Here is a 22567-nt window from a genome sequence, read left to right as displayed (position 1 = left end):
TCAGCATTGCCCATTGCTTTGTGCTTCTTCAAAAGAGCATTAACAGCACATCTTGAAACTCCAGTCTGCTTTGAAATATTTGCCTGGAAGAGACCTTGCTGATGCAGTATAACTACCTTGTGTCTTGTTGCTGTGCTCAGTCTTGCCATGGTGTATGACCTGTGACATGAAAGTGTCTTCCACAACCTCATTTTAGTAGCAGAGTTTGGCTGTTCCCCACCCAGTTCTAAGCTTCCTACACAGCTGTTTCTATTTCAGGTAATGACTGTATTTTAACCTACATATGAAATTGATGATCATTAGCCCCTGCTTGGAATAATTGGTTAATTATACACCATTCTACAAAATCCCTGACAAATTGTTAAACATAAACAATTAAAATATACGGTATGTTTATGAAAGCATTCTTACTTTACAGCATTTCTTCACACCTGCCTAAAAATTTTGCACAGTACTGTACATATCACAATGGTACTCTATATATCAAGATATCAAATGACATCTGGAACGGGGTCAAACAACTCTTCCGTCCATCCCTGGACTGGTCCCCTAATTTAAATTCAATTTGCCTGGTGGCACAAAACAAGGTTTCATGCATCAGTTAATCTTTGCAATGCCTGGCTGACCTAGTTTCTAATAAAAGTTTTTGCAACAGTGCCATGTTTGCAACAGTGCCAAATTCATACAATCATCCATCTATACAATCCGCACACATACGCTAAATGTATACAGTATATAGGCTTATACATATATTTCATATATATTTAGGTACAGGTTTTTATATTTTATTATCTGTAAATAACAATTTGGTTACTTGGGAAAAACATTGATATAGCCTTCCTTCTCGGAAAACAGACTTCCAGAGTTTGATGATTTCTGGTGGAAAAAAAAAATGCTGTGAACACATTGAATACCGATTAGATCAGACACAGAGGATTAAAAATCAGAAATGACCTTGATCAGGAAAGGAGAAATTCACTTACTACTAGCTATCGCACTAGAATACATGGCATTGTGTAGCATGATTAGTCTTTATTTCATTGCTTGTAGTAGTTCTAAAAGATGGACGTTAGCATTCTGTAACCACAAGAAAAGATTAGAGACATAATTCCAGTTTTCTAAGGCTTTATAATGTCAATGATAAAGATGATAGATAATACTTTTATTAAAACTTGGAAACTTGGACAGGCTTGTCATAAATAGGGACATGGTAGCAAATATGTTCATTTACTGTATATATGCTATTATGAGGGAGAAGGATAGCACATCTATAAGGGTTTTTTTTTAACAACAATTTCTTTTGAAGATTTAAAAAAAGTTAAAGTGTTACTAAACCTAGGACCCTGCATTCTATATCCGGTCTCCCACAGTACACAGAACATGGAAATGCAATTATTTAGTAAATATAAATTGCTAAATACTTTTTCTCATCCGCAGTATATAGCAGTCTTGTGACTTCTATCAGTGTCTGGTTAAAGCTTTTAGGAGATTTTATTATCCTCTGACTGTCCTATGAGGCTGCAGAACCCCTGACCCTCTGTCTGGCCAGTGCTGATTGGCCATGCGCTCATCACATGCACCCTCCCAAGAAAAAAAAAAAACTCTCTAGCAATACACACCAAACTGAGCATGTGCAGAGTGACTCCAAAGGCTCTGTTCTATCAGGAGATGGGTGGGGGACAGTTAAAAACAAGGATGACGAGAGAAGACAGGATCAAACTTTTTACACAATGAGGAAGACTACCCCCTTGGGTTCCACAATAAGTATAACAAGCATACTTTACTGTATATGCACACTGATTTACTGTTGTGGGCTTAGTAACACTGTAAGATAACACATTATGGCAAAATGGAATGATGAAGTATAAAAATAAAGGCAAGAAGAGAATAGAAGAGGGTATCTATTGAGAAGATGAGATAAGAGGGTAATGAAGTGAGCCCATCAGGCATCCACTGAATCATTCCACTGTCCATACCAGATGAAGCATGAGATTTTGGGAATCCTTGTGTATTGAGTTATGAGGGTATGTTCAAGGAGATGGTGCTAAAAAGGGGTGTGAATAAAAAGGTGCCAAACTGCCAATAAAGAAAGTAGAGATTGATGGAGCAGGGAAAGAAAAGGGATAGAGGTGGATATCATTTGTACATGGTAATCTAGGCTGGATATTCAGGCAAGAGTCAGCGTTAACGAGAGGGAAAGAGTAAAATAAGGACTTCCCTTGATCCGACGAAGAGTACTGGGAGTTAGCCCACATGACAATTATGCTGTGCTCATGAATAGGAATCCCAGTGTTGCCCTATTCAGATTGAGGCATTTTAAATAGGAGCTCAGTTTATGTATTATAGTTTAGAAGCCATTATCTGTTTAAAAGTAACAGTGGTCCTGTGATGTATGCAGCAGACCCACGTTTGGGTGTATTTATCTAAATAATTTAGTGCTATTGGTTTTTCCATTTCAATGGATTTGTTTATCATAGTGAACCACTTCCTTCAGGCAGAGAGGTTGATGTGACCACCAGTGAATAGGAATACACTGTCTGGCTGCATTGACTATGTGCATAGTCAAAGATTTTGCATAATACTTCCATGGTATGGAAGAGTGGTGTAAACGTTATAGGGCTGGCATGTAGTACAATAAGTTGCCCAACATGGCAGCAACAGTTTGATAGACTTTTGTCAAGAAAGAGGTAAGAAGGGTCACTGCCACAATATGTGCAGTATAGTACCTACATCTTTGTTACAACTCTGCCATTTGTTGGGTATTGAGGGTAAAAACTTGTGTACAAGCGACATAGTCTTATACTGTCTAGAACCCAGTTTGCAAGCAGTCTTCTGAATTGAGACTTTTAAGGAACATTTATGGAGGGTAGAATTTATTTTTTTTCCCCAGTCCTCCTTTAGAATAAGATCTAGATCCACTTCCCAAGCCTTGCAGGTTGATCTCATATTGGGCAGGATGGGCCAAAAACATGCTGGAGTATACAGTGGAGAGTAAACATCTTTGAGGAGTTTCTTATGTGCATATTGATTCTAGTGGTGTAGGTAATCATGTGTAACAATGCCATTTCAAGGGGTTGTTCAAGAAATATCATATTTGCAGGTACAATCACAATGGAAGTGGGTCTTTACATATGTTGCCCATTACTACTGCCCTGTTTCAGAAAGATTAGTGCGTTTGGTTTGTGAGGCTAATTTTAGGAGTGGGGTTATTACAGGTAAAAGCAGAAAGGTTCTATGCATTGAAGGAAAAATATCCACTGGTAAAAGTATTGGCAGGGTTTTGAAAAACATACAGGAACATTGGTATTATATTTATCTTCAATACATACAGCCACTCTACTGAACCAAGAGAGATGTAATTTTGAAGAATTTCTTGATGTAGCGTGGTATCGTTGCAAGCAAACATTTCTGCCGCACAAAAGGGTAGTTTTATTGACACTGTTGCACCATTGTTAAGGTGTTAAGGGTAGGGTTATGTTCAAAGCAAAAGATTTGAAATAATCGATTTTTAGATTGGAGAGTTGATGGAACTCTTTTAACGCTTGTATTAACTTGGGATTTATGAGATTTGATTCCTATAAAACTATAAGACATAGTTGGTGAAAGTTGCTAGCTTATATTCTCTACTTGCTATAAATAAAGGATAAGATCACCTTTATAAAAAAATAATAAAAGCACATTTTGCAGGAAACTGCAGGTGCCATGAAGGACTCCCACAGAGTGGCTGTGTAAGCTGTCTGTTCATACTTCGTATGAGCAAGCAGTTACACTCTGATGGGAAGAGACAATGAACTACCTAGAGTGCTCAACAGCTCCCTGGTAATTCATTGAGAACAACAAGCCAACAGCCACAAAGGCTGTCGGTGTTTGTAATTCTCCCATTCACAGACCTCTGTGAATTAATGAGGTGGCTGGGCACGCGGAGCCCTGCACTGATGCGTTTTTTATTAAATTGTGACAGATCGGGGAGAAGATCCCCTGTTCGCTGTCACTAGAGGCAGTGAATCGTGGAGTGCTTGCAATAGTGGGAACATATTACATGTTCCACCCTAAGAATGGGTGGAGCATGTAACATGTTCCCAAACGTGAACTTATCCTTTAAAGCCCTTGATATCAGAGTACACATAGAGGCACCTAAAAAAAGGGCCCAAGAGTGAGTATAAATATTAATGGAGATAATGGCCACCACTGTCAGGTTCTATTATGTGTTGTGAAAGCATTGAAATGGTGCCCATTCACCTTTACCTTGGTGCAGGCTTTGGAGTAAGGAGCTAGAATTTTGATGGCCAGGGTGTGGCTCATACCTTTTGGAGTAAGGACTGCATTTATATGATCACACATCACTCTATCAAAGGCATTCTTGGCATCCATTGATATAAAGAATCCTTCTTTTTGATGTTTAGATGCTCAACAATGGATGTTTAACCACTTTAGAACCGCTCACAGTAATACTACTGCGGCAGAGTGGTTCGTTATCGTCCAGCGACGTAGTATTAACGTCGTTGGACACTCCCCCTTCTGGGCGGCGCTTGCGCGCCGCCGGAGGCTGGCTCCCGCTGTTTTCATTCACAGCGGGAGTCGGGGCCAGGGGAGGAGCAGCGGCGATCGCCGCTGCTCTTACCCGATCGTCGGGGATCTCCATAGTGACAGGGAGTGACAGATCGGACTGTTCAGCATAGCTGGACATCCGATCTGTCCATGACTCACACAGTCACCTCCCCCCCTACACGTCAGTAAGCACCAGGCATACATTAACCCCTCCCTCTCCAATAAAATTAACCCCTTCCCTGCCAGTGTCATTTTTACAGTAACAGTGCATATATATAGCACTGATTACTGCAGTAATGTCACTGGTACCCCCAAAAGTGTCAAAAATGTCAGTCAAGGGTCCGATCTGTCCGCCGCAATGTCGCAGTCCCGCAAAAAAAATCGCAGATCGCCGCCATTACACGTTAAAAAAAAAACACCAAAAATGACAGAAATCTTTCCCTTTGTTAGTAAACGCAATAACTTTTGCGCAAACCAATCAAAATACGCTTATTGCGATTTTTTTTACCAAACATATGTAGCATAAAACAAATTGGCCAAAAATTTTTTAAAAAATTGGTTTTTACATCTTTTTTGGGGGGAATTTCATATAAAAAAATGTTAAAAATATTGTTATTTTTTCAAAATAAACGCTCTTTTTTTGTTTATAGCGCAAAAAGTAAAAATCGCACAGGTGATCAAATACCACCAAAAGAAAGCTCTGTTTGTGGGAAAAAAAGGACGTAAATTTCGTTTGGGTACGGCGTCGCACGACCGCGCAATTGTCAGTTGAAGTCGCACAGCGCAGAATCGCAAAAAGTGGCCTGGACGGAAGACAGCAAAATCCTCCGGTGGTAAAGTGGTTAAAGGTTTCTGTGTAGTACTCCAGGCTTCATTCCCTGGGACAAATCTAACTTGCACTACAGTGATCAGGGAGGGTAGCAATTCAACAAAATATTGACATACAACTTGATGTCTACATTGGGGAGTAAAATGAGTCTATAATTTGAAGCGATTGTATGTTTTTTTCTTGGCTTTGGCAGGACTGTAAAATGACAAGGTGGTAGGATGTAAGAAATTCAGGAAGGAGTTAAAGGCTTTTAAAAATAAGTAGCTGAAAATATTTTAAGGTCTTTTGGGACTGGACTTCCGCCTGTTTTCATCTATCTTTGTGCTAATTGGAATTCCTCCAGTCATCATGCTACAGTGTTGAATATGGCAAGGGACTATATTGTGATAGAAATTCTGTAAGTTCTCTGGTTTCTGGTCAAAGTGTTAATGCATAATCAGTGACCACTGATCACCTATCAGTCACCGGCTCTCTGCACCCCCTCCCCCCCCCCCCCCAGCGTGCCGAGAGGCTGAGCCAACTGCCAGTCAGGAATCTTCTGGGCGTATCCCAAAATTTAAGTTGGGATCGATCCAGCTATGTGACAACAGCCATCAGTGGACTTTAGCCAGCTGTTGGCCGAATACAGGTCACAAGTGTGCAGAACCAACTGCACTCATGTGACCCACAGTGGTACCAAAAGAGCTTTGATCCTACTTCTCCTGTAAGAATGGGTGACTGCCATCTGTTGGTGTACTTAGGTTGTACAGCTGTTTGTACCATGTTTGGAATTGTTGTGCAATGGCTGGCATAGTTGAGTGCACCGTGCCTGTTTTTTTTATCTAATGCTTGTAATGGTAAGGGTAGTTCAATTGGCTCAGAGCATTCTGGCTAATAGTCCGCTGACCCTAATGCTAGGTTCATAGAATAATTTATGGCTTGGTGCAAAATAGCATCGTTTTTTTCCAAGTTCTCCAGTAGGTTTTGGCAGGCGTTTGTACGTTCAGCAAGGGTGTCAGCAATTTTTGTTTTCTGGTTTGGCTTCAGGAGTTGTATGTGGTCGGTAAGTGTGGAAATGCAGGCTTGTGTTTTTATTTATCTGTACTGACATGGCAAAAAATCACCACGTATGACGCTCTTTTGAGCCTCCAACACAGTTATAGGAGTGATTTCACATGTATTATTGAAAGACAAATACTTTGTCTTGAATCACACTCAGTCTTGAATGGCTTTCAGTTTGCTAGGGTATTCTAACATGGGTGAGTTTCGTTTTCTTACCTTAGTTGTATGCTTTTGTTTTGGAAAGACTAAGGTCATAGGTCATAGATAAGTTTCATAGGAAATTCTTAAGAAACCTAGCTCCATCTAGTAGCCAAATACAGTATTTAGTGTTTTAAGTCAAGGGAAAATATCCATTCAGTACAGGAAATAGATTAATACATTTTTTCCCCCCATTTGCACAGAACATATGTACACTATATTACCAAAAGTACTGGGACACCTGCCTTTACACACACATTAACTTTAATGGCATCCCAATCTTAGTCCGTGGGGTTCGGTATTGAGTTGGCCCACCCAACTCAATAGCTATAACAGCAGCTATAACAGATTCAACTCTTCTGGGAAGGCTGTCCACAAGGTTTAGGAATGTGTCTATGGGAATTTTTGACCATTCTTCCAGAAGCACATTTGTGAGATCAGACACTGATGTTGGAGAAAAGGCCTGGCCGCAGTCTGCGCTCTAATTTATCCCAAAGGTGTTCTATCGGGTTGAGGTCAGGACTCTTGTGAAGGCCACCCCAAATTCGCTCATCCATGTCTTTATGGACCTTGCTTTGTGCACTGGCCCAAATCATTTAGTGGAGGGGGGATTATGGTGTGGGGTTGTTTTTCAGGGGTTGGGCTTGGCCCCTTAGTTCCAGTGAAGGGAACTCTTAAAGAGTCAACATACCAAGACATTTTGGACAATTTCATGCTCCCAACTTTGTGGGAACAGTTTGGGGATGGCCCCTTCCTGTTTCAACATGACTGCACACCAGTGCATAAAGCAAGGTCCATAAAGACATGGATAAGTGAGTTTGGGGAAGAGGAACTTGAATACTTTTGGTAATATAGTATACACCCACTTTCACTGGGTGAATTGCTATGCAGATTTTTTAAGAGTACGCCCCTAAATTTGACTTTTTACTAACTGCCTCAGAAGGCTTACTTGGATAATCTTAGTGACGAAACAGGCCAGACAGATGGTTAGGTAATGAACATACACTTAGTCACCTAGAAATGATACAATTAGAAAAAAATTACATCAAAAAAAGAATCACTCAATCGCTGACTTTCTTTGGAAAAAAATAAAGCCAATATCATTTTATTCCATAACAAATATGAATTGCATAATGATTAAAATATATACACCTTGGGACGGTGCCAATCATAACCTTATAATACAACCTAACAAATAACTGCAGCCCCGTTAAATGTGGTAAGACCACAAATCAATGAAGCAAAAACAAGGCATACTTTAATTTTTTGGTATAATGATTAAAATGTGTGTGTCTATTCAAATGTTAGTAACATAATTTGAAGCTAAATTTTCCAGTTTAAAATCATGCTGTTTGTAAACTGTATATGACCAACTGTAGAACTCCAAGAAAAACAACTACAAGACACTGTATGAGTTTCCAGCCAGATTGCATACAGTACAAGTTCATTACTGGCAGCATTCATCTGAATGGCCTGAAGTAACCTTTCACAAAAAGAGGCTACTACTGAAAAAAATCATTCAGTCTTGTGCCTCCTCTGTATTCCCTCCTACTTATTAAAGTTTCTCACTATTGCTAATGCTTTTCTAGATACAGCGAAAAAGGGATCTGCCCCAGCAAGATGGGTTTACTCACCTTCCTACAACAGCGCATTGGACTCTCCTGCTTGATCCTTGTATTGCTTGTTGTACTTACATGCCCTGGTGAGTATTGGAGTATTTTACCTTATAATGGTCTTGACACTTCTCTTTTACAGAGTTGCATATACTGTACACCTGCACCCGTACAAATACCAGCAGATGTCATAAGTATTTAATACCAGGAAGGGTATCAATAGCAAGGGGAAACATTTATATTAAAAATTATTATTATTAATTTATTTTAATAATATAATTAAAATCATAAAAAAAAAAAAAAAAGAGGCTGGTTGAGAAGATACTGTGGAATACTACCCATTACTCTTTGATTTGTTAAAGCAAAAATACTGTGTGAGAAGGTTTTGATGACTTTACTTACAGAGAAGATGAATAGGTTTGGCTTCACTGCTTGGAACTATTTTGTGGCACATGAGCCAAGGGATAGATGCTTCCGTTTAAGCCTGTTTTGCTTTGTGAGGCAATTTTATATACTGAATATATGATTGAATGCAACTAGTAGTTTATTTAAATTTTATATATTTTATTCATTAAATTCCTACACCAAGGGTCAGGTAAACATAAATGCAAAAAAAAAAAAAAAAGCCTTATTAACTATAAAACACTTTTGAGCCAAATTTCATACAAGAGGTCTACATACAATACTTTTTGTCTGAGTAGAAATTTCTTCTTCAATGCTTTCTTTACAGAACCCATTCTGCTTTTCGTGTATTAAATGGTTCTTTGCAGAACAAAGAATGTCTATTCAATAATAATTCAATAAAAATATCAGTAAAAAATGTATTATTTTAAAGCTCAACTCCAGGCTTAGTTTCCCTTGCCAGGATTATGTCCCTGAGCCTCCCTCAAAGCCATCAGGATGTGTGTTTTATGCTTTATCTTTTGTATACTTACCTTTGCCAGATGTCTTCAGGCCATTTGATGCATATAGTACTCCTTCTTAGGGCTGCTCTCTGTAACATTACAATACATCCTCAGGTTTCTGGGTTATATGATGCTTGGCATCATTGAACCTGGAAATTTGAGAACATCTTGTTCCGCGGACAGCTTTGGATTGAAGGTAAGTTTTGTAGCAAAAGCTGTTTTTTTCCAACAAGTGGAGAATTCATTTACATTAAAATAATGTGAATAAAATAGTATGTGATATAACAAATAGCGTAGAACATATTTTCACTAAGAGTCTTTAATTTACTTAACTGTAAGGGTAGTTGCTGTGAACTAGTGATCTGCACAGAATGTGCCATGAGGGCTGTGTTTGAACACTGACTGATTATCATTCCCTCCTCTATGGAGTGAAGTAAATAAAGCCTTGCATTGTACATTTGAATGGGATTTGGCTGATCTATTTCTTTTCTTTAACCACTTGACCTCCAGAAGATTTACCCCCCTTGCCATTTTTTTTGCAATTCGGCACTGCATTACTTTAACTTACAATTGCGCGGTCATGCAATGCTGTATTCAAATAAAACGTATGTCCTTTTTTTTCTCCACAAATAGAGCTTTTTTTTGGTGGTTGTTGATCACCTCTGTGGTTTTTATTTTTTGCGCTATAAACAAAATGAGAACAACAATTTTGAAAAATAAAAACAATGTTTTTAACTTTCTGCTATAAAACATATCCAATAAAAAATGTAAAAAAACTAATTCTTCATCAATTTAGGCCAATTTGTATTCTGCTACATGCTTTTGGTAAAAAAATCCCAATAAGCATATATTGATTTGTTTTTCGATAAAGTTATAGTGTCTACAAACTATGGGATATATTTATGGAATATTTATTTATTTTTATATTTTTACTAGTAATGGTGGTGATCAGTGACTTTTAGTGGGACTGCGATATTGCAAAGGACAAATCGGACACCTAATTGACACTTTTGGGGAACCAGTGACACTAATTCAGTGATCAGTGCTAAAAATATGCACTGTCACTGTACTTATGACATTGACTGGGAAAGGGTTAACATCAGGGGTGATCAAAGGGTTATATGTGTGCCTATCTGGTGTTTCAGTGTAGTGGGGGAGGGGCTTTTACTAGTGGAAGGCATGGATCAGTGTTCCTGCTTTACAGGAACACAGGATCCATGCCTTCTGTACTTACAGAACAGCAATCTGCCTTGTTTACATAGGTAGATTGCTGTTCTGCCTGTGTACAGAACGATCAGCGGGTGCCGGCAGACATCGGGTCCGTGGGATCCGCTCCCGCTGTGTAAATTCACAATGGGAGCGAGCCACCGGCTATGTGCACTCACGCCTAATACCCAGAAGAGCAGGATCCTATATATATATATATATATATATACCTGATCCTGCACAACGCAGCCACCCTGTAGCACTGAATGTGCTATAGTGCTAAGGCAGTCGGCAAGTGGTTAAATATCATAGCACACCATATCCAGCATCTTAGTGACATTTTTTTGTAGTTGTTTATGTGTATGAATATTAGAGAAAAGTCAAAATGATTCCTATGGCATAGCCTAGTGCCTACTGCATACATTTTGCTTTTCTAACATGCTGTAATGATAGAATATACAGTATGTGATAAATCCAACTTTTATTTATATTATTAAAGTATATATTGCCAGAACTTTTATAGTTTTGGATAGAGGTAGAGATCATTTTTTTTGCTAGAGGAGGAGGGAGGGAGGGAACGAGTTGGCTGTCATTTACTACTGCAGAATACGAACCCCATAGTGAGTGAGTATGAACAACGTGATACAGTATTTATTGATAGATTTTAATGAAGTGGGTTTAATGACACTATAGGGCAGACAACTCAATTGGAAGTAATAGGAATTTTTTCCAAAGTGAGGGACATTCCTTTCTGACAATTGGCACCCAAGAAGAGGTTCCAGTTGGGAGATTTTATTTAATGTTCTGTAAAATTTTGGCTTTTTTCTCACTTTTTGTTCCAGTGACAATGGTATAGTCTACATTTTGTAAAATGTCCCAAGGGAGAATAGCACCACATACTGTAGCTTTAGCATAACTGTTGCAGTTGAGCAGAGATGGGAAATTTGGGGGAAATGTTTGTCCTTTTTAGCACCTTTAGAGATCAAAGAAACAATCAAATGGTTCAACCTCCCAGTGAGGAGATCAGTTTTTGTTTTGCTTTTTAAAACAAGAGCAAAGAGTTTTTACCAAAGCTTGCCATATATGGATCGAAATTTGAGCAGTTCAACAGGTTCAGTTCTCACCTCTACCTATCAATCGACTTCTGATGAATGGTCCTGCTGGTAAAATTTCCATTTAATCAGCGACTGCACTGCTGATCCATGTTTTCTGACAGTAGGGGATTCCTGCTGTCAGAATACCATGACACAGTGGGGGAGATTCCTGCATCTGCATTGAAAGTGTGGATGGGGGAATTGGGTTCGTTTTTTTCACTTAACCCGCTGGCTGAAAAAAAAAAAAAAAAACGGACCCATGTATGGCCAGCTTAGCGTTTCATGTGGATATGGATGTTTCCAGACCTTTTACTGTACAGTATATACTCAGTATATATTTCCAGCGCTTTTCCGTGCCAGTTGAGGCTCTTCGGGTGCAGAAAAGAGGCAGGAAAATTATACTAAATATAAAAAATTCCTTATAAAGTCCATATGCAGGAAGCACCTGTTTCAGTTTGAAAACAAACTGCTACATATTAAACAATTCTTTTCCTTGTTTCTAGATGTTTCCAGTGGGAATAAACTTCGAATGATGCTACAGAAACGAGAAGGTATGTGAGAAGTAAACAAGAACGTAAGATAAACGTATGCATTCATTAAAAAAGGAAGCAAAGACAGGGAGAACTATCTTACCAGATAATGTTGATCCCTATAACGAAGATCAAATTAGCATGTTGGAAAACAGGCCTTCCAATGTCTGCCACTGATCACAGCAAACCGCCAACTTCAAACTTCAATGACTTCATAGGTAAGCATACCAGGCTGGGCAGCATCCACACTCATAGGCGCCTGTGGAGTGGATACCAGTGAGGCACAGCTGTATATTGTTACATGCTGTTTTTAATCTACCTCTGTAAGTACTTGTCTACTTTTTATAAAAGATTGCATAATGGTTTTACACTATGTACGGTCTCTGTTCCTTCCTATGAGTGCCAGCCTATGTTTACCAATCGAGTCATTGAAGTTGGCGATTTGCTGTGTTTAGTGGCAGACACTGGCAAGGCCTGTTTTCTAACATGCTGATTTGATTTCTGTTATAGGGATCAATATTATCTGGTAAGAGGCCAATGTTACTTGTGGTGGAGGGAACAAGGTATCTGGTCGTCTCTTCAAGATATGTTCACGTGATTGGTGGAAGGCTTAATGATTTATCTCATTTAAACTTACCTGGGTTTTGTCTAAAAGCAAGTTGAACATATTTACATACCTAGACTGATTTTTTCACATTTATGTATTATTTTTGTTTGTTTTGATACGCACTTAGTATATGTACAGTATTTATTGTTTGTGACATCTAGTATTTGGATGTTTAGAGGTTGCAGCTCTGGACACACAATTTTATACTAAGCGCAAAACACTAATTTTTTTCGCAAGGCGAACTGATTGAAGGCATTGTTTGTAACTGAGTCTTTTGATTGTCTTTAATTTTCTTTTCACCCTTTTTATTGTCCATAATGTGTAGAGTGATGGTATTTTGGACACTACTATATATTATTTAGTTTTTCAGGAGCTATGAATTATACTTGTAGTTCTTGTCTCTTCATTGAGCACTATTATGTATGACTAAAACTAAAATCAGAAATTTTATGTCCTTGAAATCTGATATATTATCTTATGTAATATTGTTATGTATGTGGGTAAAGGATTGTATGACCCCCCCCCCCCCTTATTTATTGAACTAGATGGACTTGTGCCTTTTTTTTTTTTAAACTGACTATGTTCAGTGTCACCATTAAAGTAGTAGTAAAGTAATTTTTACAAAACTAGCTGACAGACAGGGTTTTTTTTTTATAACAGAAGAGACCCTAGAGGTCTCTTCTGTCATAAATCTCCCCCCTGCCTGTCAGTGAGTAATGTGATCGATCTGAGCCGCACATGTGCACCTCAGACCACATTTACGGCCCGCTCTGTGTGCCACTGCAATGTGACCCCCGTTCGCATGCATAGGAGTGACGTTGCCCCAGCACAACCAATTAAGAACCGGAAGATTGGAAACCTGGAAGACCCCAAGTGGAGATGGGAGCTACCAGGGAGAGCACAGCGCTGGAAGGCTGTGTTTGTAGGAAAGTCTGTTATAATGTACTAGTATCTAGTGCATATTAGTACATTATGGCCTAAACCTGCCGGGGGGACCCATTTGTTAAAAAACATTATAGACTTTACTACCATTTTAAAGTGCTGACAGTGCAGGCATATCTCTTCTGTCCTTCCTTGTTGCCTTATAGCCCCCCCCCCCCATCTATTTTTATGCCTTTTCCAACTCTGCTACTTCCCACGCTTTTCTTATGTGTATCCTTTCTTATCTTCCAATATACCGTGTGTGTATATATATATATATATATATATATATATTTATTTATTTTATTTAGCTCCCGACAAGTAGGACTGAGACCCTTTTTGCCTTGCAGGGCTGAGGCCCTGACTGTAGTTCCCCCTAAAGTTATTAGAGTCTGAATGTTTGAATGAGTTCCCTTCAGATGCACCAGTTTCTTTACACAGCCCTTTTATTAAATGGTTAATTTGCATGTGACTAAATTGGTCCTACTCTCAACTTCTTATGCCCCGTACACACTATCAGATTATCTGAAGACTTTTGTCTTCAGATTTACCTTTTCTATGTAGTGCAAGGGCCTGCCGGATTGCATACAAATTGAAAGTGTTTAGGTTTGACCTCATATTATATGGTTTTGGTAAGTCTGCAGACAAAAGTCTTCAGATAATCTGATAGTGTGTACAGGGCATAACTCTGCTTTTGAAGATCCAAGGTTTGCAGCATTAAAGGAAGAAGTTTGGGTGCAGATCTAGCAACCTATTGCCATAAAATTTAAGTGTTCTGCAGAAAGAGGACAATTGCTGCCAACGTGCATAGTAGGACATAACAACCCAAGTCACCAAGGAGGATTCACTCTCATGTTTGATAGAAACAACATTTCTCTGTTTCCTATTAACTTTGCTCCTGAAATATAGAATTCAAAAATCATCCAAGATTATTAATCATTCCCTCTTCATATACTAGTACTGTCATGTATATTCATATAAGCCACTCTTGAATGAGTGACTGCTACTTGCTTTTTGCAGCACCATTCTGCACTCAATCCGCTCATTTTCTATTAAGGAATTCTCTTACAAATCTCTTATCTCTTCTATTTCTACTTTATCTAGCTGCATCAAAGGAACCAGCCAAGACTGTTGTGGCTGTAGAGGGAAACAAAGCCAATGAGTTTTTAAACACATTAAAGCGTTCCAAACGCCAGCTTTGGGACCGGTCTCGACCTGAAGTGCAGCAATGGTACCAGCAATTCCTCTACTTGGGCTTTGATGAAACTGTAAGTGGTGTCAAGTACTGCCTTTCAAACTAAGATTTTAAAAATACTGTCAGGAATGCTGGTGTCATGTTGAAATCAACTACAAAAAAGGGGAATAAAAATTGATTGTCATATCAAAGAACAATTCCAGGCAACAGGTAAAACCCCATCAGCGACAGTGAACTGGCAATGCCATTCAGCAAATAAAAGAAGTGCAATTAAAGTAAACCGGTCATAAATATTTGGACTGGCACTGTGGACTACCTTCTGGGAATTGTACACGATAGGCTGTTATGGTGACCCAAAGGTTTCAAAACATTCCATGCTGTTGACCCAGAAGGAGTTTGCAGATCAATTTATCATAGATAATTTAGGATTGCTCATCTGTGTTCTTGTTCCTGGTTAGTGCTTCAGTTTTTTTGAGGATAATCAGAACAGCCAGTCAGTTAGCATTTTCAAAATGATAGCTCAGCAATGACAGCCTCCATGTTTTCTCATGACAAGTATCCTTCAAGTGTCATAGGTTGAACTGGATGGACTGGTGTCTTTTTTCAACCTCACTAACTATGTGAAAGTTCACTTAAAGTGTTACTAAACCCACAACAGTAAAATCTGTCTGTAGATGCAGAATAGCATGCTTGTTATACTCACTGTGTAACTTAAGTGATTAATCCTCTGCATTGTGTAAAAAGGCTGTGTGATCCGTATGCACAAATCCTCCCCCTCCTGTACGTTAACTCTGGGCAAGTTCAGATAAGCACAGTAAGTTTAGTTCAGCCGCACATGCTCAGTTTGGTCTCTATTATGGATAGAATACTTCCTGGTCTTAGCTGGGCTATTCAGGTCACATGGTATTGACATGACACATTTGGGTGTGTATACAGATCCTAAATGATGGCCCAGTCCCCCCCTCTTCCTCCATGCCCAGTAACTAAAAAAAGAACAAGGTGGGTGGGATGTCACATCTTGATTGATGGATGATCCGCCGCCCATAAAAGCATGAGGACACTGGCTGTAGTGGATTTTAAGAGACAGGGATACCTCCTCCTACACCAACACTCTGGACTTGGGCGGACCCTGCAGAGTATCACGTGACCGCTGTATACAGATCAGCTAACAAGGTATAAAGCTGCAGTATTTTGTTGTAAAAAGATTATTTATAAGCTGTGGGCAGTGCGGGGGGAATGGGGACTGATGAACATTTTTTTTTTTTTTTATATAACTGGGTTTAGTAACACTTTAAATTGAACTGATTACTTTATTATTTCCTGCTGCCAGAATTCAGGCAGCAGCACACATGTTCACATCATGACATCAGAACCATAGAATGGACAACCATGCCCCAGTGCAAATGCTCCCTAGCTGATGATACACCTAGTTACTACAAGCAATGGCATGGGGTGTCAGTAAAGCAGCAGTACTAAACTTACAAATGGTCACTTGCTCCACCATTCACTTTATCATTATTGTCAATAGGAACTTTGCATTGGCCCGTAGTGAAATCACAAATGTTTGCCTGTAGTCGGGGTTAGTCATACATTTTTTTTTCTTTGTATGTATCACCAAAACATTTTTTTAGATTTGGATTGCATAAGAAATGATTAAATCCCTGTATGTCCTACTGGGGAAATATACCTTAATTTCCTGTTCCAGAGATGTGAGAAAATGTACCCTCACCTCTAGTTCTGGCAACCACTGCAAAATGTATCTTTTTCCAGCACTTTCTTATTTGATGACAATGGCCACCCTGTAAAAGAAAAGAGAGAGATTGAATCTACCTAACAGGGATGCAGACGGCAATTAAATGCGGACAGCCTTATTTGACAGGGGTTCGACCCCTAAACACACGGTCTTTCCAATACTGAAAAAAATTATTTTGATACACTTTAATCCACATTTCAAGGTCCTAGTTGGGGCATGACTTCCCAACTATAACAGTAAGAAAGAAATATCAGATCCATCATCTCCCTCTGCTGGTTCAAGAAAATTACACAGTAAAAGATCTTATTGTATAAGGAAAGCTTGACTATGTTAGAAGGAATGATTAAGGCAATAGAATAGCTGGTTTTCCAGTAACAAGAAGAGAGGCAGGTACTGTGCAATGCCCCTATACAAAGACAGGCAAGGAAGCAGAGGTCAATGATCTATGAGCCTTGGCTGGAAGTGATGACAGTGAGATTTGTTGCAGTTTAGTAGCAAGTGTTTTTTCCCCCTCACACTTTAAGAAAGAAGACCCAGGGACTACTGAAGTATATTGAGACAGTGGTATATACAGCACTATTCCTTTCCCAAAATAATAGGGTATTTGGAACAGAGAATAGAACAATAGCTGCTATAGCTTGTTTTAAAAGTTACAGGGCTGTCATGCAGATTCTTTAGAAATCAATACTTTGTCAGTGACCCAGCCCAAGAAGATAATTACTTTTCCTGGACACTCCTTAACTGCTTATTCCAGACTTTTCCCTTGCCATTTTATGCATTAGGCCCCTTTCACACAGGTGGACTGTTCAGATCCGCCTGTCAGTTTTTTTGGCAGATCTGAACAGTCCCCCCATGCATTCCTATGGGGCATCGGATGTCAGCGGAGACATGTCCACTAACATCTGATGCGTCAAATCTGGATGGATGGAAACCCCATTTTCCATCCGTCCAGCGGATCGGATGAGAACGGGCCGATGGTCCATTCCCATCCGATTCCCCCATAGAGATGCATGGGGACCTGACAGCTGTGTCTCCGCACACAGTGCGGAGAACAGCTGTCATTCTCCTGCTCAGCGGGGGGATCGGCAGATCAATCCCCGGCTGAGATAAACTGAGTCCGCCCACGAAGAGGATAGTGTGAAAGAGCCCTAATAGTGACTCTGGGGTGGTACTTCCTGGAGTATATAGTCTAGAAACAATATCAAGTCTAAATAATCCACTCACAATGGATATATTTACTGGTATGATTGAAGATTTTACAAAGTCTGAATTTAGATACTATGACCCACAAAGACTTCACAGGTGTTTTCTCTTTATTACAGAAATACGAAGATGACATGTCTTACTGGATGAACCAAGGGCGTGCTGGTAACGAATACTATGGTGGCTTTCACCAGCACCACTATGATGAAGATGCAGCTATAGGCCCTCGCAATCCATATACCTTTAGGCATGGAGCTGGAGTGAATTATGATGATTATTAGAACAGAGCTATGCACTGAAAATGTTGACGGTTAGCTAAAGCTTTGAATGTTTAGAACAAAAAGGACCTTCAATATATGGACAATTAGAAAAGTACATTCTAGTAGGCTGGCAATTAGGGCAAAACAAAAAATAAAAATTGCAATATACCAGCCTTTTCGTTCTCCCGCTGTAGTCCTGTTTAACCCCTGAGTGTACAAAAGCTATTTTCCAGTATACTTGGCATAATGTCTCACTGTATATGCTTGCATTAAGCTAATCTTTTTTTTCCATTTCCAATCTATAGATCCTGCCATTAACGAGGCATGTGCATACACATGATAGGAAACCCCTAGCCAGCACAGCAGGCTCACAATGTTGCTAATTGAAGGGCAGGAGTACAGCATTGTCATCCTCAACAAGGCTGTGCTGTTACAGGCAGGATCTCCTGGTAAAAAACTTTGCAACAGATTCACCAAAAAATAAAAAGTATACAGTGAAGCATGATGCCAAGCATACTGAAACACAGATTTTGGGTTTAAATACACTAAATGGTAATATTTAGCAGTGCTAGATACGGTTTAGACATGTATATATATATTTTTTTTTTATACTTCAAGGTATTGACTTATGATGCATAAATACAAATCAGTCATTATACCTTTCTTCTGTTACCTTAATAAAGTTTTAATTTGAAATTAGGCGATATACATGAAATGTTTTTTTTTTCCCCATTGACTATTAAAATTGGATATTTTGCCTATACAACTGATCTTTAAATTAAAAATACACATTTTAACTTCTCAATTCCTTAAAATCTCAACATTTAGGCTGGCCATACACTATACAATTTTCTTGTTCAACGATCCGAAAATCGGACGAAAAATAACGCTTGTGAAAAGATCGGACGATAATCTGATCGTTAGTACACAGCTTACGAGAGGCGATCACGACAGTTCGCCCGATATTATCCGGCCGTGCAAGCATAAAAATTTTGATCGTATTATCAGTATGTTGTTCATCCGAAAAAAATGGTGAGCAGTAGACATCATTTCTTCTCACATGCTATGGCGTGGTTACGCATACCGGAAGCTTTTGAATCATCGTCCGAGAAAATTCGTATCGTAAGTAACCTCTCCCATTTGCGAATATAATTGAGAGTTCCTAGCAGCCAAACAAAAACAGACGGAGCGTCGTCCGATTTTCGGATCGTGTGTACTGGGCATAAGTCTTGGTAGAGGGAAATACCTGGTGTAGGCAGTTAACCTATCCTTTTAGCAGATGTCAAACTTCCAAATTGTAAAAACTGTGGAGGTACAACATACATTCACTGCAACCTTTAATGCAAAATGTATGCTTATCTTGGAGCAAAAACAGATTTACACCGGTTTGAGCACCTTGGAGCAAACACTGAATACATCAAACTGCTACAGCAGAGCGACTTCTGTCTGGGACTTGGCAAAGTTTAAATAAATAAATATTAAAAAAAAAAAAAAAACACTGGGTTTGGTCTTCTCTGAGGTTTACTGATGGACACAGCTTCATGTCTTCTAGACCATTGGGCTTATGCTGCTCTCTTCAGGAGTAGGAGTAGGACTAGGTGGAAACCTTTTTGGTTATGCCCCTGAGGCAGTCCCAGAGGGTATACCATCACTTCCTGCTATAGAACTTCAGTTTGTAATAAGCAGTGTCAGAAGAACACATAACTCAACCAACAGAGGGGCGGGTGCTGTGTCAGTCAGTGAACCTCAGAGAAAAGGATTTTACAGTAAAGACAAAAATCCAGTTCTCTTTCGTTCACTGACGGACACAGCTCCATGTCTTCTAGACCATTGGGATGTCCCAAAGCAGTGTCAACATGAGGGGTGGGAAAAACACTGCAATACGTAGAATTCCCAACAAGGCTAAACATAGCCAACCAGATACAAACAGGAGCTCAACCAGGAACAACTGGAGCTCACCACCAGGAAAAAAATTACACCCTCAAATAGCAGAAGCCTATGCAACCGCAGTCTGCATAACTTGCATCTGAAGATGCAAGTACATCCACCTTATAAAATTTTGTGAATGTGTGTACAGATGACCATGTAGCCGCCAGGAGGCACTGAGCTCCCTCGTAGAATGTGCCTCAACAGGGAAAGGAGGAACTTGACCCTTAATAGAATAGGTCTGCACCACTGTCTGCCTGATCCACTTGAATCAACAAAACAAAGAATCGGATTTCTGAATCGGCTCAGTCACCGCCAGGTACACCCAAATCACTCTGACCACATCCAAGGAATGTAAAGCAATTTCCTTAGGATGTTTCAGTTTAGGATAGAAGGACAGTAACACAATATCTTTATTAAAATGAAACCCAGAGACAACCTTAGAAAGGAACGCCTGACAGGGTTGCAACACCACTTTATCCCTATTATTCACCAGGTAAGGCAACCGACAGGACAATGCAGCCAACTCAGACACCCTACGTGAGGAAGTAATAGCGACTAAAAAGGCCACCTTCTGCAACAGTGAGTGAGCAGAGGAAGTTCTCAAATATTTTAAAAGGGAGGTTTTTTGAAGCATCGACAGTACCAAACAGATCCCACAGAGGCACCAGGGAACGCACCGGAGGAGCCAGATTGCGAACTCCCTGCACAAACTGACTTACACCAAGTAATGTACGCTTTCCAAACTCTATGATAAACCTTCCTGGAAGTAGATTTCCTAGCCTTTAACAGTGTAGGAATCAGTCTCCAACAGCCCCGTCCTTCAGCACCCGGCTTTCAATAGCCAAGCCATAAAAGCCAGTGACTGTAAAGCAGGATGGGAGATTGGTCCCTGAGACAGATCTTCCCCAAGAGGAAGTTTCCAAGGGATGTCTGCTACCAGCCTTACCAGGCTTGCGTACCAAGACCAGCGAGTCTGGAATATGAAGGTAAGCGTCCTTGAGATCGATAGAAGCCAGACGATCCCCTTGATGAAGGAAAGCTACCACCGTGCAGATGGACACCACCCAAAATCTCTGAACCTGCATAAAAGTGGTTCAGAGGTTTGAGATTCCAAGATCAGACAAACCTTGCCTTCCTTCCTGGGAACTGTCAACAGATTTGAATAAAAACCTTGAAAACGTTCCGACTCTGGAACTGGCACAATAACTCCCTGTGCTAACAGGTCCTGCACTGCCCCATAGAGGCCCTGTAGCCGATCGTGAGACAGGCGCAAGTTTGGAAGTCAAGGACCGAAACTCGATTTAGTAACCGAACCAACTCGTAGACTCATTTATCCTGAATGAGCAAGGTCCACCGATCCGGAAAAAAGCGAAGACGTCCCCCCCCACCCCAGATGCATGTGAGGGCACCCCTTCAGGCTGGGGAAGGGGTGTCTGTGGAACCAGGAGTGCCTTCTTTTGACTTACCATTCCAGGGTCTCTTGGAGTCTCCCGCAAAGTTACGGGTGGATCTCAAATGCTTTTTCCGTGATCCAGACAGACAAAAGGGCTGCTTGTGAGCCAAGAAAGGACCATGTTTATGACAAGGTTCCTTGCCCTTAGCAACCTGCGGAAGTAATATACTCCTACATCCCATAAGGCCCTTAATGATCTCTTCCATAGAAGCACCGAACCAACGGTCACCTATCAAAGGGAGGGCCCGCGACCACCCCAGCAATTCCGAAAGAAAGGAGGGGGGACACTACTCAACACACCATGGCACCAGGCAGGTGCTACTCCCAGCAGTCCACCGCACCATCTTGGAATGGGGGTGCTGTGTCCTGAGGTACGCTGCGACTGATCGTGACTGCTGTCGTGCCCAGGGCTATGTGACCTCGCAAGGTGTTTCACTCACCGGGCAGCCCTTGTCCAGTGGGGCTATGTCGCGGTCAACCTAGCGCAGGGATTATAGTTGGGTCGCGCGCACAGGACAGACTGGGAAGACCCATAAGGATCTAGGCTATCCAGTGCATCGCCCAGTCTGGATGTTGACTGTAGTTCACAGGAACAAAAATAATGAAAAAGTAAAAAATTCCATATAAAAAGGAAATAATGCCAGGACCACAGATCCTAGCAGACAGCCAGGTCCTTACTCTTGACTAGGCAGAAAAAAACTGAAGTCCTATACCAGGAAGTGATACTATATCCTCTGGGACTGCCTGCCTCAGGGGCGTAACCAAAAAAAAGTTTCTGCCTAGTCCTACTCCTAAAGAGAGTGCAGCATAAGCCCAATGGTCTAGAAGACATGTAGCTGTGTCTGTCAGTGACTCAAAAGAGGAAAAAAGTTTAATTGTCATATATAAACAGACATTTTTTTTTTTATAGATTTTTTTTTTTTTTTTTTTTCCAGTAGATTATTTTTATTCTTAACAGCAGATGAGAACATGGTAACATGGTATCGTAACTCTGGTAACACATTGTATAACATTATTGAGTGCCTTAGAACTTCAAGACAGTTCAGTATTCAATAACACATATAATAAGCATTTAATCGATTTGGTTTTTAACCACTTTACCACCGGAGGATTTTCCTGCTTTACGTCCCGGCCACTTTTTGCGATTCGGCACTGTGCGACTTTATGACAATTGTACGGTCATGCAACACCGTACCTAAACGAAATTTACATCCTTTTTTTCCCACAAACAGAGCTTTCTTTTGGTGGCATTTGATCACCTCTGCGCTTTTCATTTTTTGCG

At 40.2% G+C, this 22567-nt stretch overlaps 1 protein-coding gene across 2 annotated transcripts in view; it reads left to right on the top strand.

Moving 5' to 3' along the window:
- ECRG4 (ECRG4 augurin precursor) overlaps positions 1 to 18052 on the top strand; it is a 38839-nt gene extending 20787 nt beyond the window's left edge. The window contains exons 2-5 of one of the 2 annotated variants that reach the window (XM_082248407.1): positions 8206 to 8318; positions 11938 to 11985; positions 14597 to 14760; positions 17763 to 18052. In XM_082248407.1, coding sequence (XP_082104533.1) covers positions 8237 to 8318; positions 11938 to 11985; positions 14597 to 14760; positions 17763 to 17924 — 456 coding nt within the window. In that variant the 5' untranslated portion in view covers positions 8206 to 8236 and the 3' untranslated portion in view covers positions 17925 to 18052. Of the gene's footprint in view, positions 1 to 8170; positions 8319 to 11937; positions 11986 to 14596; positions 14761 to 17762 lie in introns of those variants that run through there. The other variant, XM_082248408.1, reaches the window with a different exon arrangement.
- Positions 18053 to 22567: the final 4515 nt, after the last annotated feature.

Source organism: Pelophylax lessonae (assembly GCF_965119305.1).
Source record: "Pelophylax lessonae genome assembly, chromosome: 2".
NCBI lineage: Eukaryota > Metazoa > Chordata > Amphibia > Anura > Ranidae > Pelophylax > Pelophylax lessonae.
This window is presented reverse-complemented; position numbering and strand designations above follow the sequence as displayed.